The following is a 16,829-nucleotide window of genomic DNA, read 5'->3' as shown; positions in this document are numbered from 1 at the left end:
TTATTGAGTTTAAAAGGAAATGCACTTACAAACATACTAAGTCGTGACAATCACAGCACATAAACAGCACAATAGCTGCAGTACTGTGTTAGGCCTTTAGAAGGAGCAGAAGGCTCCGAGCGCGTAGCCTAGATTCTCAGTGGTTTGCCTCATACTGTCCTTCCCCCGGTGCTCTCTCTGGTTCCGCTTCCTGTGACGTCATCGTCTGTGTTCCATGCTGATTCTGGCTGGCTTCCTGATCACAACAGGATGAATTTCTACACTCTCCTGCCTACCCGTGAGCCTGGATGCACCGGAGACCGGAACCGCACCGCGACTACAGCACACAGATGAGCCGGATTTTTATACATGGTTTGTAAGTGCATATCCTTTTTAACTCAATAAATTGTGATTAAGATTTTCCGACAAGGTCTGGCAGCTGCCGAGTGGATATAAACCCGAAAAATATTTTTTTTTGATGTCACAATGTACAGTATAAGATTTCCTATTATCTGTGCCCAGTCTTGCCACACAGAGTTGATCCAGCTCTGAGCAATCCTCTTTTATTGTTCAGTGAAATAAAATGGACTTACAAAAGAAAAACCTTAGTCCGTTCCGCCCCCTTGATGTGAGTGACAGGTTATTTACATATCTCATGCACTAGCCTGGAGACGGGCATTATTTTTTAATTCCCACCCCCACTTCTTTTCTGAAGTCATGTGCTTACTTTTCGGGGTTTTGACTGGATGTTAGTGATCATAGCAGAATTTAGTGTAAGGAATACACAGGAGAAAATGCATGTTGACAAGGGGAGTGTAGAGGTGGGCAGGGAGTCTACTGACATCACAACTCCACCCACTGAGCTCCAGACAACAGATCCACCCACAGAATCTGCAGTTTTCAGTTCTTATAACAGACAGAGGGGAGACATTTGACAGGTAAGGATACATGCAGGAGGCATGTATATCTTTATAGATCAGCATTATGGCAGTAGTTTAGAGAGCATGAGAGTGGGTTTACATCCACTTTAGGAGATTTTTTTTACCTACACGTAAGCCTTATTATAGGCTTACCTGTAGGTAAATGTAAAAATAAATAACTTTACTACCACTTTAACCAGTTCCCGACCCCCGCATGTACATATACGTCCACAATATGGCACGTACAGGCACATGGGCGTACACGTACGTCCTCGCCTATTAGCGGGTGGGGGGTCCGATCGGGACCCCCCCGCTACATGCGGAGGTCGGGTCCGCTCGGGGAGCGATCCGGGACCACGGCGCGGCTATTTGTTTATAGCCGCTCCGTCGCGATCGCTCCCCGGAGCTGAAGAACGGGGAGAGCCGTATGTAAACACGGCTTCCCCGTCCTTCACTATGGCGGCGCATCGATCACGTCATTCCCTTTATAGGGAAGACACGATCGATGACGTCATTCCTACAGCCACACCCCCCTACAGTTGTAAACACATACTAGGTGCACCCTAACTCCTACAGCGCCACCTGTGGTTAACTCCCAAACTGCAACTGTCATTTTCACAATAAACAATGCAATTTAAATGCATTTTTTGCTGTGAAAATGACAATGGTCCCAAAAATGTGTCAAAATTGTCCGAAGTGTCCGCCATAATGTCGCAGTCACGAAAAAAATTGCTGATCGCCGTCATTAGTAGTAAAAAAAAAAAAATTAATAAAAATGCAATAAAACTATCCCCTATTTTGTAAACACTATAAATTTTGCGCAAACCAATCGATAAACGCTTATTGCGATTTTTTTTACTAAAAATAGGTAGAAGAATACGTATCGGCCTAAACTGAGGAAAAAAAAAAATTTTATATATGTTTTTGGGGGATATTTATTACAGCAAAAAGTAAAAAATATTGCATTTTTTTCAAAATTGTCGCTCTATTTTTGTTTATAGCGCAAAAACTAAAAACCGCAGATGTGATCAAATACCACCAAAAGAAAGCTCTATTTGTGGGGGGAAAAAGGACGTAAAAAACACCTTGGGTCTTTAGGCTGCATATTGGTCCGGGGCTTAACTGGTTAACTACCACTTTAAAAAAAAAAAAAAAAAACGGGAAGGCTCTTCAGAGACTGTGGGCACGATGCAAGAGACGGCCAGAGACTGTGGGCACGATGCAAGAGATGGCCAGAGACTGTGGGCACGATACAAGAGATGGCCAGAGACTGTGGGCACGATACAAGAGATGGCCAGAGACTGTGGGCACGATACAAGAGATGGCCAGAGACTGTGGGCACGATGCAAGAGATGGCCAGAGACTGTGGGCACGATGCAAGAGACGGCCAGAGACTGTGGGCACGATGCAAGAGACGGCCAGAGACTGTGGGCACGATGCAAGAGACGGCCAGAGACTGTGGGCACGATGCAAGAGACGGCCAGAGACTGTGGGCACGATGCAAGAGACGGCCAGAGACTGTGGGCACGATGCAAGAGACGGTCAGACTGTGGGCACGATACAAGAGATGGTCAGACTGTGGGCACGATACAAGAGATGGTCAGACTGTGGGCACGATACAAGAGATGGTCAGACTGTGGGCACGATACAAGAGATGGCCAGAGACTGTGGGCACGATACAAGAAATGGTCAAAGACTGTGGGCACGATACAAGAAATGGCCAGAGACTGTGGGCACGATACAAGAGATGGTCAGACTGTGGGCACGATACAAGAGATGGTCAGACTGTGGGCACGATACAAGAGATGGCCAGAGACTGTGGGCACGATACAAGAAATGGTCAAAGACTGTGGGCACGATACAAGAAATGGCCAGAGACTGTGGGCACGATACAAGTGATGGCCAGAGACTGTGGGCACGATACAAGTGATGGCCAGAGACTGTGGGCACGATACAAGTGATGGCCAGAGACTGTGGGCACGATACAAGTGATGGCCAGAGACTGTGGGCACGATACAAGTGATGGCCAGAGACTGTGGGCACGATACAAGTGATGGCCAGAGACTGTGGGCACGATACAAGTGATGGCCAGAGACTGTGGGCACGATACAAGTGATGGCCAGAGACTGTGGGCACGATACAAGTGATGGCCAGAGACTGTGGGCACGATACAAGAGATGGCCAGAGACTGTGGGCACGATACAAGAGATGGCCAGAGACTGTGGGCACGATACAAGAGATGGCCAGAGACTGTGGGCACGATACAAGAGATGGCCAGAGACTGTGGGCACGATACAAGGGATGGCCAGAGACTGTGGGCACGATACAAGGGATGGCCAGAGACTGTGGGCACGATACAAGGGATGGCCAGAGACTGTGGGCACGATACAAGGGATGGCCAGAGACTGTGGGCACGATACAAGGGATGGCCAGAGACTGTGGGCACGATACAAGGGATGGCCAGAGACTGTGGGCACGATACAAGAGATGGCCAGAGACTGTGGGCACGATACAAGAGATGGCCAGAGACTGTGGGCACGATACAAGAGATGGCCAGAGACTGTGGGCACGATACAAGAGATGGTCAGAGACTGTGGGCACGATACAAGAGATTACTGCTTCAAAAGGGCAATATGGACAGATTAGTGTCTGCAGAGGAGAGGCCCCCAAGGGCTGCAAGGTATATTGTCTGTAATAGAGCTCAAAGTGCTTACAGTGTAACAGCCTCTATACATAGAATTTGCAGCTGCACCAGCAAAACAGCCCGTTTTATTCTAGATTTGATGAAAGCAATGCCTAATCATTTTTTAGCACTGATGTCTAATCACACAGATCTGTGTACAGTTTGCATGGGGCTTTTGTTCAACTGGCATGCTGGAGTTCATACCTAGGGCAACAACAGAGACCATTACATCATAGCACTATTCATTTTGTACCCCAAAAGTCTCAATTAGAAAGTTGGCCTGCGTTATAGTCTGAACTCTCAGTGGAGAAATTTGGTGCCTGACTGCCATTTATAAAAACTACATAGCATGCTTTTTTTTTTTTAAATCAATCATGGAAAGAAGGTAAATATTGTTTCAGTGTTATTACTGATTAACTAGCAGTTTGCATTTGACCTTTATGTGTTGTGATACGAGAACAATGAGGACACCAGAACTGGGAACACGAGATAGAGGTGAGCCTCCAGACAGCAAGAGCACTGCCAAGTAGTGGAGGTCAGTACTGATATCCAGACACAAATATGTGGAGTGTGTATGTGTATATGTGTATATCACACACACACACATAAAATCATTGGTGTGCCGTACATAGTCTGTGCAGAAAGTAGAGCTGTGGGAGGGACCCAGCAGTCTCCACCCACTACATGAGGGGGCGGAGATCAGACCAGACACCCTGCACAGGGAGAGAATCACAGCAGTGACTGGTCTTTATTACAGGAAGTTCCTACACACACACACACACAGTTTGACATTGGATTACTTCACAGATATGAAAGAAATACACAAAGCACACCAAGATTAAAGAAAAAATGCATATGACTTGTATTTGGACAATATTTGTTTATCCAGGAGATTTGTTTTAAAGGGGTTGTAAATCCTTGTGTTTTTTCACCCTAATGCATCAAGGTGAAAAAACTTCTGGCAGTGACCGGATCCCCCAGTTTTACTTACCTGAGCCCCTACATTCCACAGGGATTCGGCTCTTGATTGGAAAGATTGATAGCGGCGCAGCCATTGGCTCCTGCTGCTGTCAATCAAATCCAATCACGCGGGCGCTGGTGGGCGAGGCCGAGTCCAGCATTTGTGTCTATGGATGCAAATGCTTGACTCAGGAGCGCGCCCTGAACGTTTCTTCTAGGGCAGGGGTGGAAAACTCAAATTCATCGGGGGCCGCATTAGCAGTATGGTTGCCCTCAAAGGGCCGGTTGTATCTGTAAGACTACGTGTCCACTATTTATTATCATAAATAATTGTCACTGCATTTGTTTATTACTGGTTTTATGGAGCGCAGGGTTCAGGAGTTTGCTGCGTACGAAATGCAGGATACAGGAGTATGCTATGGACCGTGTGCAATATCTGACCTCTGCACCCTCCACTCTCCTTCCATCCTCCCATCCACCCTGGGATGGGGTGGGGTCGGGATGGGGGTGGATGGGAGCCGTAGGATGGGATAGGGACGGGATGGGGTGGTATAGGATGGCGTGGGGTAGGATGGGATGAGATGGGGTGGGGTGGAGTGGGGTGAGATGGAGTGGGGTAGGATGGGATGGGGACGGGATGGGGTAGGGTAGGATGGGATTGCCCCCACCTCACTGTAACATCCACCATTGCCCCCACTCATCACTGTAATGTCCACCATTGCCCCCACCTCACTGTAACATCCACCATTGCCCCCCACTCGCACTGTTCCAGTTCAACATTGCCCCCCACTAGTAATCACCTTAATAATAGCCAGTCCAACATTGCCCCCACTAGTAATCACTGTAATAACAGCCAGTCCAACATTGCCCCCACTAAAAATAGCAAAACTCACTGTACTTGAACTACGCGCTCTTGCAGAATAGCCGAGAAGATCCACGAGCAGATGAGGGAGGGGTGATGACGTCAGCGCGCTCCTAGGCAGCAGCTGCCGCCGCTGGGTGTACCAAGATGGCCGACCGCTCCGGAGCTAGGCCGAAGCCTTTCCTAAGGCCGAGGCATCGGTGCGCTCCGCGGATCACGGATGGGTAACGATCCGTTGCACCACTAGTGGCAACGGACGGCCCGTTGCGCGGGCCACATGGCAAGGTCTGGCGGGCCGGATTCGGCCCGCGGGCCTTGTGTTTGCCACCCCTGTTCTAGGGGATTATCTAATGCGAGGAGGTGCTGCGAGAGCTGCCGGGGGACCCCAGAAGAAAAGGATCGGGGCCACTCTGTGCAAAACAAGCTGCACAGTGGAGGTAAGTATGACATGTTTGACATTTGAAAAAAATGCACTGACGTGCACGGACGAGACAGCACTGACGTGCACTGTTGATCAGTGCCCTGGTTATCTGTGCAGATCTCCCCTGTGGGAAAATGCTGCCGATTGGCTCTCATCTCCTCACACACTGTCAGTGTGAGGAGAGGAAAGCTGATAACTCGGCATTTCCTTGTTTACATGTAATCAGCTGTGATTGGACACAGCCAGGGTGGATACAAACCAATTGAATCATATTGTAAATAAATGTGATTAAAAAATTACCTTTCCCTTTTCAATCTGCAGCTCTGTAATTTTCTGCAAAAATCACACAATATGGCTACTTGGAGGTGTTCTGTACAACGCCCTCCATAAATGTAATGCCGCGTACACACGATCATTTTTCGGCATGAAAAAAACGTTGTTTCGTGTGTGGGCTTCACATCATTTTTCAGGTTCTGAAAAATGACAAAAAAAAATTCGAACATGCTGCATTTTTTAACGTCGTTTTAAAAGATGCCGTTTTTCGGGTTGAAAAAAAATGATCGTGTGTGGGCTAAAACGCCAAAAAAAACCTGCGCATGCTCAGAAGCAAGTTATGAGATGGGAGCGCTCGTTCTGGTAAAACTACCGTTCATAATGGAGTAAGCACATTCATCACACTGTAACAGACAAAAAAGCGCGAATCGTCTTTTACTAACACAGAATCAGTTAAAGCAGCCCAAAGGCGAATAGAACTTCCCCTTTATAGTGCCGTTGTACGTCACCGCGCTTTACTAGATCATTTTTTTAAAACGATGGTGTGTAGGCAACATTGTTTTAATGATAAAGTTGGGAAAACTTTGTTTTTTAGACATGCTGAAAAACAAAGTTTTTTTTTCATGCTGAAAAATGATCGTGTGTACGCGGCATCATTCCCTGCTTGCGTGATTGGCTAACTATTTGTCCCACTAGTCTGCACTAAGATAGACATCCCCTGAAACAAAAATATAATTTTTGGTGAGACACTCACAAAGGGAAATCGGGTCTAAAGGGATGCAGACCCTGACACTTTCCTCATTAGAGCCCTGCAGGTGCAGCAGCTGATTGAGAATTATAAGATCACTCCCATACAGATTCACTTTCCACATGGACACAGGCAAACAGTTATTTCTTCAGACTAACAAAGGGTAGGAATCTGCAACAAAGTTAGGTAAAAACGATGAAATTGTACCAGATTACCCAGAGGGGATTTCTTTCTCAACAAAAGAAGTTACTTTGGAAGAAATTGTAAAAATCGACCAAGAGCACATTACATTTTTGGGTTTAAAAAATAAATAAAAATTCATTGAGCTGATCTTTTTCAGTCGACCAAAAAAAAAAAAAAAAAACACACTAGAGTTATTAACCACTTCCCGCCCGGTCAATGGTCAATTGACGTCTGGGAAGTGGTTGTGAAATCCTGACTGGACGTCTATTGACGTCCTAAAGGATTTCATGGGGGCGGGCAGCACGGCGATCGGTGATGCGGGGTGTCAGTCTGACAACCTGCATCTCCGATCTCGGTAAAGAGCCTCCGGCGGAGGCTCATTACCACGTGATCAGCCGTGTCCAATCACGACTGATCACGATGTAAACAGGAAGAGCCGTTGACCGGCTCTTCCTCACTCGTGTCTGACAGATGCGAGTAGAGGAGAGCTGTTCGGCGGCTCTCCTGACAGGGGGGGGGGTTTGCGCTGATTGTTTATCAGTGCAGCCCCCCCTCGGATCCCCACACTGGACCACCAGGGAGTGCCCCCCAAATAGCAAAAATAGATAATAAAAAAATGTTTTTAATACAATCGATGCCAATCAGTGCCCACAAATGGGCACTGACTGGCAACATGGGCACTGACTAATGATGCCCAGCAATGCCATCCCTCAGTGTCACCCAGTGTCCATCAGTGCCACCCAGTGTCCATCAGTGCCACCTCTTAGTGCCCATCTATGCCTAATGCCCACCTATCAGTGCCCATCTGTGCCACCACCCATAAGTGCCCATCAGTGCCGCCTATGAGTGCCCATCAGTGCCCATCAGTGCCGCATACCGGCGCTGCCTATCAGTGCCGCCTCATCGGTGCTCATCGGTGCCCATCAGTGCCCATAATTGAAGAAGAAAACTTACTTATTTACAAAAAATATTACAGAAACAAAATAAAAACGTAATTATTTTCAAAAATGTCGGTCTTTTTTTAGTTGTTGCGCAAAAAATAAAAATCGCAGAGGTGATCAAATACCACCAAAAGAAAGCTCTATTTGTGGGAACAAAATGATAAAAATTTCATTTGGGTACAGTGTAGCATGACCGCGCAATTGTCATTCGAATTGCGACAGTGCTGAAAGCTGAAAATTGGCTTGGGCAGGAAGGTGCGTAAGTGCCTGGTATGGAAGTGGTTAAATGAATTTGAGAATTGCTAAAAACCCAGTTCCAATGTGCAGTGTCACTGTATCTGTAGGACAGGAGCAGCCATATTTGACAAGTACACATGCTGGCTGTGCTGCCTGCTCTGTAGTGCTGTACAATGTAGTGCCTTGCTAATCATCTCTCTTATACAGTGTATAGCAGACAGGGCATATCTAATGACTTGCAACATCAATAATGTCCCCGATTGCAGAAGACCACATGATCTGCGCCTAGTCCCTTGGCAACATGACAGCGCTTTGGGTTCGCATTTTTTTTTTCAATTCATGCCAAGAAAAAAAAAAAAAAGGAGGAAGTACCTAATGACAAAACCTATCAATTCATGTGAAGTATGTATTACAAGTGGATGCAGATGCAGCAGTTGCACAGACAGTCGCATATCAAAATCTGACTTGTGGGCAGGAGCGGGTGCATGGATCCGAATGCACAGCGTCTGTGTTTGGACCCGTGCACCCACTTCTGCCCGCATGTCGACATGCGACTCTCCTTGCAGCTGCTGTATCTGCATCCAGTTCTATGGGCTCACTGCATGCAGTTCAGAGGTGGATGGACAAGCAGCATATAGTGGCTCCGCATAGAAGACGGGTCTCAGTGCCCCACTGAAATAATACCGATACTATTGTGCATGCAGGACCATTTGCATTATGTGCTGCCTCTGCCTGCATTGTAGTCCAGGGATAGGCTATCTTACATAGATAGTCAGGTTAAAAAAAAAAAAAAAAAGAAGAAGAAGGACACAAGTCCATCTAGTTCAACCAATAAAAAAAAAAAAAAACACACACGTTAGAAATAAATCATTCAATCCCATATACACAATCCTATACCCAGAGGAATGAAAAAAAAAAAAAAAACACACAGCAAATCATGATCCAATTTGCTACAGGAGGGAAAAAAAATCCTTTCTGATCCCCGAGAGGCAATTCTATTTTTCCCGGATCAACTTTACCAGTAAATGTCAGTACCCAGTTATGTTATGTGCATTTATGACTGAAAACAGGCCTTTAACCACTTAAGGACCGCCTCCTGCACATATATGTCGGCAGAATGGCACGGCTGGGCACAAGCACGTACAGGTACGTGCTGTGCTATTGTCCAGCCGTGGGTCGCGGGCGCACACCCGAGACCCGGTCCGAAGCTCCGGGACCCGCGGAAACTCGATCGCCGCTGGAGTCCCGCGATCGGTCCCCAGGGCTGAAGAACGGGGAGAGCCGTGTGTAAACACAGCTTCCCAGTTCTTCACTGTGGCTCCGTCATCGATCGTGTCATCCCTTTTATAGGGGGACACAATCGATGATGTCACACCTACCGCCACACCCCCCTACAGTTGTAAACACACTTCAGGTCACACATTACCCCTACAGCGCCCCCTGTGGTTAACTCCCAAACTGCAATTGTCATTTTCACAATAAACAATGCATTTTAAATGCATTTTTTGCTGTAAAAATGACAATGGTCCCAAAAATGTGTCAAAATTGTCCGAAGTGTCCGCCATAATGTCGCAATCACGAAAAAAAAGTAAAAAAAAAAAAAAATTTTTATAAAAATGCAATAAAACTATCCCCTATTTTGTAAACGCAATAAATGTTGCGCAAACCAACCGATAAACAGTATTTTTGGGGGATATTTATTATAGCAAAAAGTAAAAAATATTGATTTTTTTTCAAAATTGACGCTCTATTTTTGTTTATAGCGCAAAAAATAAAAACCGCAGAGGTGATCAAATACCACCAAAAGAAAGCTCTATTTATGCGAAAAAAATTACGCCAATTTTGTTTGGGAGCCACGTCGCACGACCGCGCAATTGTCAGTTAAAGCGACGCAGTGCCGAATCGCAAAAAGGGGCAAGGTCCTTTAGCTGCATTTTGGTCCGTGTCTTAAATGGTTAACCACCTCTCACCCACCATATAGCAAAACGACGGCCGGAACGTGATTCTGTTATCCTGACAGGACGTCATATGATCGCGCTAAGGCACCGTGCAGCGATCAGTGGTGTGTCACACCGCATCTCTGATCACGGTAAAGAGCCTATGATGTGCCATATCACAGTGTAACAGCTTTTCCTCACTCGCACTGACAGGAGCAAGTAGAGGAGAGCCAATTGTCTACTCTCCTGACGGGGGGGTCTGCACTGCACAAGGATTATCAGTGCAGACCCATTGAGGATGCCCACCCAGGACCACCAGGCATGCCCACCCAGGACCACCAGGGATGCCAATCCGTGCCCATCAGTGATGCCTGCCAGTGCCTCGTGATCTGTGCCGCCCACCAGTGAAAGAAAGCGCTATTTGTGGGATCAAATTCTGTTTGGGTACAGTGTCGCATGACTGCGCAATTGTCATTCAAAATGTGATAGCGCTGAAAGCTGGTCTGGGCAGGAAGGTGTACAAGTATTGAAGTGGTTAAAGCAATCTACTGAGCTGGCCAGAACGACCTCTGGAGGGAGACTATTCCACATTTTCACAGCTCTTATTATACAGGATTTATATAGCGCCAACAGTTTGCGCAGCGCTTAACAAAATAAAAGCAGACATTACAATTTGGTACAAGAGGAATCAGAGGGCCCTGCTCATTAGAGTTCAGCTCTTAGACCCCTTTCACACTGAGGCACTTTGCAGGCGCTATAGCGCTAAAAATAGCGCCTGCAAAGCGGCTCCATTCTCTCCAGTGTGGAGCGGTGCACTGGCAGGACGTCAGAAAAAGTCCTGCCAGCAGCTTCTCTGCAGCACACTAGGAGCGGTGAATTCACGGCATGCGCCGTTCGTAAAATACGTCAATCACGTAAGGTCACCCCCCATTAAAACACGCCCCCTCAGCTAAATTTGAATTTACATCAGCAGCTTTACATGGATGAGCACCAGACTTTTTATTAAGGCTCCATGCACACTGAAGCTGATAAACTGAAGTTTATTGGCGTTTTGGGCTTTTTTTTTTTTTAAAAGCCCATAAACTGAACTCTATGTTAGCCTATGTGCCCATGCACACATGGGCGTTTTTTAGTGTTAATGAGCAGTGGAGTTTATGGGCTTTTCTCTGAACGCCAGAAATTTGCGTTCAAAGTGGCGCCAGCGTTTTTTTGCTTTTTTTTATCCATCGAAAAAAAGAAAAAAAAAAACGCTACACTACAATACACTAATAAGCGCTATTGCAAAAACGCTAAAAAGCGTTGAAGGGCTCCCTGCAAAGCTACTGGCGTTTTTTTTTCGCTTCAGTGTGCATGAAGCGTAAAACGGATCATACTACAGTGCACTTAGATGGCGCTGCTCTTTTTGTTCTTTGTGTCACGTGACTGAAACAACCCCACCTGAAGTTTACCAATAACCTGTGTTTTTTGTGCCTCTAAGTGTAGCAATATGATTACAAATGGTTATGGAACAAATCATTATTTCTTAGGCCTCATGCACACTGGATGTTTTTACAGCTGCTGTCTTTGGCTTCAGATGTTTTTTTCTGCAGTCAATAAACTCCCCAGCATGTTATCCTATGTGTCCGTGCACACATGGGCTGTTATTAGCAGTTCTTGGCCGGGGCATTTTCTAGCTGTAAAAAAAAAAAACCCAGAACTAGTGGGTTTTGAGAGGAGTTTTTCAGCTCCAACTCTGACAAAAGCTGAAAACAGCTTTAAAACGCCCCCAAAAAAAATTAAAAAATAAAATAAAACAAAACGCTCAACACCACAACTATTCAAAGTTTATCAGCGTTTTTGAGCCACAAACTTTTATGGAAGTATAGTTTTGATAAAAAAAAAAAAAAAACACTCTACAGCAAACATTACAGTCTTTTAGGGAAATTTGCTTTGATAAATGAGAAGCATGTTTCCGAAACCAATTATGCTCGCAGTCCAAGTATAATATATATATATATATATATATATATATATATATATATATATATATATATATATATATATATATATATATATATATATATATATATATAGACACACACACACATATATTATATATATATATATATATCACGATTCTGGCTAAAATGAGAATCACGTTTTTTTTTTGTTTGTTTAGCATAAAGATCACGATTCTCGCAGTGTAACATCTTCTTTCACATTATACAAAAAAATAAATAAAAAAATGGTCTAACTTTGCCGTTTCGTTTTTTTTAATTAATTAAAGTGTGCGCAAATACAGTGTGACATAAGATATTGCAACAACCACCATTTTATTCTCTAGGGTCTCTGCTTAAAAAAATAAATACAAAAATCATGTTTGGGTGTTCCAATTTTCTAGCAGGAAATATTTATTTTTTTTACATGTCAGAAAAGGTTTGGTCTTCAACCACTTCAATACCAGGCACTTACCACTGCCCCCCGCCCAAGCAAATTTTCAGCTGTTTAAATGACTATTGCGCGGCCGTGTTACACTGTACCCAAACAGAATTTTTATCATTTTGTTTCCACAAATAAAGCTTTCTTTTGGTGTTATTTGATCACCTCTGCGGTTTTTATTTTTTGCCAAACAAATAAAAAAAAGACCAAAAATTTAGATAAAAAAAAAAAAGTTTTTGTATTCGTTATAAAATTTTGAGAATAAGCAAGTTTTCTCCTTCACTGATAAGGCAGCACCGATGATGGGCACTGATATGCAGCACTGATGGGCACACATGGGTGGCACTAAAAGGCTGCCCTGATGGGTCATTATGAGTGGCACTGATAGGCGGCACTGATACACGTCAATGATGGGCATCCCTTGTGGCACTGGCAGGCATTGTGGGTGGGTACTGATTGGCAGCTGCCCGGGCACATATTGGTATTTCCCTGGTGGTCAAGTGGGGTGGCCATCCCTGGTGGTCCATTTCGGCATCCTGGTGGCCCTGGGCGGGCATTCGAGGGAGGGCTGTGCTGATAAAACAATCAGCACAGACCCCCCGTCAGGAGAGCAGCCAATCGGCTCTCCTCTACTGGCGTCTGCCAGACATGAGTGAAGAAAAGTTGATCAACGGCTCTTCCTGTTTACATCATGATCAGCTATCATTGGACATGGCTGATCACGTGGTGAAGAGCCTCCGACGGAGGCTCTTTACCGAGAAAGGTGAAGGGGTGTCTCAGACTGGCACACCGCACCACCGATCGCCGCAATGCATGGCCCCATGGGAGCGTGGCGGCTGTTATCCTGCTGGTCGTCATAGCACGCCCAGTCAGGATCATGCAACCACTGCCCAGCCATCATTCTGTTATAGGCCAGGCGGGAAGTGGTTACATTTTCTTCATCTACACACCAGAGTTCTTTCCTTTGATAAAAGAATGAAAAGATACTTTGTTTCCACTTATTCACATGTTGTATTAAAACTTGTCAGGCTGTCTGGATTTAGTTTTTCCAGCTGTGAGAACTCTATGTTATACCTACCTGCTCTGTCCAATATTCTCCTTACCTCCTCCCCCACTAGCACTGTCTGCTCCTCCTTCCTATAAGTGCCCCCTCAGTAATCTGAGCGCCAAGGGGGCACTGGCATGGGCGTGCTCCCTAGTCAGGCTGTACGAGTGTCCACACAAGCACACACAGCGCCGGTAAGCCACGTCCCCACTACCTCCTCACAGGAGTTTGACTGACACCAGCAGGAACAATGAGAACAGCCAGGTAAGTGTTTAGAGACGAGGGGGGGGGGGGGTCCCGGACAGGTAGTGGGGCGTTTAATTTAGCGCAGAAAATCCATCAAGGTAAAAATAGTTTTGCCTTTAAAATAACTTTAAGTGCCTTCACATTCAATGATTACATATGAGGGACGGTTTTTCTAATGCACAATAAAAAGAAAATATAAGCCGAAGGATCTTTATGCAATTTTTCACAGTTGTGTGCATGACAAGGTACGGTTTCTGCAGCGTGCGCAAATCAGAGTCCCACGGCATAAACTTTCCCTATAGAACCCTTAGAATATCTGAATCGGCTTGTTTGCCATTTAATCTGAGAAGACGATTAGACAAATAAAAAAGAAAGGAAAGATTTTGCTTACACATGCATGAACTATATACCTCTAACACTTCCTGGGTAATTATAGCGCTGGACTCTTTATTGTGCCAATAAAAAGTACTCTGGATAAAAGCTGTCCCAGTTCAGATGCGCAAGAACATTATTACACAAGACAAGGGAGGGAATAATAATTACAGGCACTGAACAGAGATTGCAGCAGAAGCACCGTGGGACAGAACATTACACCGGGCAGGATGTGGTTGGGTATGTGTTAGTGGGTAACATTTCATGGCACAGCTAACCAATACTACATTTGTGTACCTGACTAAGACAACGTGGGCACTTTCATTGCATGGAACACTCTAGGAGGCCCCGAGCCATTGCTGATGCTAAAACCGTCATCAGTCCACCTCCCTCCAGCAACCCCGTGTACAATCTGTTGCAGTGCCTTGTAGAAAGTCATGTGAGCTGCACTTGTCAAGTAACACAACTATTGAGAATTGTGATAGATCAGAGCTGACCACCTGTGATCACAGAATGAGCGGGGTGTGCGGAGCCTCGTGCCTCCACTTCTGACATACCCCACGTTCTTCCTGCCAGCTGTTCACTCACTGAGCTGCCCATGATGATCACTTCTGTACATTATCTACACATAGAATGACTGGGAACCGCACACAATGCACACACTCAGCTACAATGGAAGGACAAAGAAAGTGCTGCAGGGTGAGAGGCCCCCAATGATAAACAAAGAGCCAGAGAAAACATTCAGTCCTGGGACAGCTGTCAGGTGACCCCCCCCCAACAGAAGCAACCAATCAAATGCCCCCACCCACCTGATCTGCCATATAGAGGGTTAACCAGCAGTCATGCCAATGTATCCTCCTGTATGTTGTAAAGCACCAGTACCAACTATACCCGCCGCCAATCAGGACTTCACACATCCAGCTGCCAATCACAGGCTCACTATACCCCACCAATCAGCACCTCCCAATAACCACCTGTCACCCTCATCCTCCATGCACCCACCTCCTCCCTGTCACCCACCTCTTCCATGCACCCGCCTGTCACCCTCACCCTCCATGCACCCACCTGTCACCCACATCCTCCATGCACCCACCTGTCACCACCCCACCTGTGAGCCTCCATGCACCCACATCCTCCATGCACCCACCTGTCACCCACATCCTCCATGCACCCACCTGTCACCCACATCCTCCATGCACCCACCTGTCACCACCCCACGTGTCAGCCTCCATGCACCCACCTGTCACCCACACCCTCCATGCACCCACCTGTCACCACCCCACCTGTCAGCCTCCATGCACCCACCACCCCACCTGTCACCCTCCATGCACCCACACCCTCCATGCACCCACCTGTCACCCTCCATGCACCCACATCCTCCATGCACCCACCTGTCACCCACATCCTCCATGCACGCGCACACACATACAGCTGTCACACACACACACACACACACACACAGCTGTCACTCTCCCCCGCCATGCACCTACCTGTCACTCCCCCCCAAATGCACCTACCTGTCACTCCCCCCCAAATGCACCTACCTGTCACTCCCCCCTCCATGCACCTACCTGTCACTCTCCCCCTCCATGCACCTACCTGTCACTCTCCCCCTCCATGCACCTACCTGTCACTCTCCCCCTCCATGCACCTACCTGTCACTCTCCCCCTCCATGCACCTACCTGTCACTCTCCCCCTCCATGCACCTACCTGTCACTCTCCCCCTCCATGCACCTACCTGTCACTCTCCCCCTCCATGCACCTACCTGTCACTCTCCCCCTCCATGCACCTACCTGTCACTCTCCCCCTCCATGCACCTACCTGTCACTCTCCCCCTCCATGCACCTACCTGTCACTCTCTCCCCTCCATGCACCTACCTGTCACTCCCCCCCTCCATGCACCTACCTGTCACTCTCTCCCCTCCATGCACCTACCTGTCACTCCCCCCCTCCATGCACCTACCTGTCACTCTCTCCCCTCCATGCACCTACCTGTCACTCCCCCCCTCCATGCACCTACCTGTCACTCTCTCCCCTCCATGCACCTACCTGTCACTCCCCCCCTCCATGCATACACACACACAGCTGTCAGCGCTCCCCTCCTCACCAGACAGGTTCCTCCTCTTCTCCCTCGCCCTCCTCCCGTCGGTCCTCTCATAGAAGCCCAGGGTCTCCGCCGTGGCGGCTTTCTTCCCTCCGTCCTCCTCTTTGTCCTCTCCGCTTAGAGCCGCCGCGTCCGCCATCCCCAGCCGCGGCGGCAACTAGTGCAGAGACGAGTCTACCAAACAGAGTACGTCATCACAGGGCGCCGCTCCGGGCTCAGGGTGGAGTGAACGGTGACGGCACTTACTAAGGGGGCGGGGCCTCAATTCCCTTGCAGCCATTTTGATTATGGTCCACCTGCCCGGACCCCAATGGCTTCATGTGTACAGTATAGTGCAGCTAGTGTGAGGAGCTGTGTGTTGGCTCAGTTACCTCACCTGCTGTGCCTGAGGTCAGGGATTGAACATCTGTCCTGTAAATAAAATGGCATTACTGTACAAGTCCTGGAGTTCCATCTGCCTTAGAATAGCACACCTTTCTACATACTGCTTTCCTTTGG

At 47.0% G+C, this 16,829-nt stretch overlaps 1 protein-coding gene across 1 annotated transcript in view; it reads right to left on the bottom strand.

Annotated features, from left to right (window-relative positions):
• Positions 1–16,537, bottom strand: part of TAPT1 (transmembrane anterior posterior transformation 1) — a 117,868-nt gene extending 101,331 nt beyond the window's left edge. Inside the window, exon 1 of the mRNA XM_040335212.1 lies at positions 16,335–16,537. Within this exon, the coding sequence (XP_040191146.1) occupies positions 16,335–16,470 (136 nt within the window). The 5' untranslated portion in view covers positions 16,471–16,537. The remainder of the gene's footprint in view (positions 1–16,334) is intronic.
• Between the last annotated feature and the right edge of the window lie 292 nt (positions 16,538–16,829).

The sequence above is a fragment of the Rana temporaria genome, chromosome 1, assembly GCF_905171775.1.
Source record: "Rana temporaria chromosome 1, aRanTem1.1, whole genome shotgun sequence".
NCBI lineage: Eukaryota > Metazoa > Chordata > Amphibia > Anura > Ranidae > Rana > Rana temporaria.
This window is presented reverse-complemented; position numbering and strand designations above follow the sequence as displayed.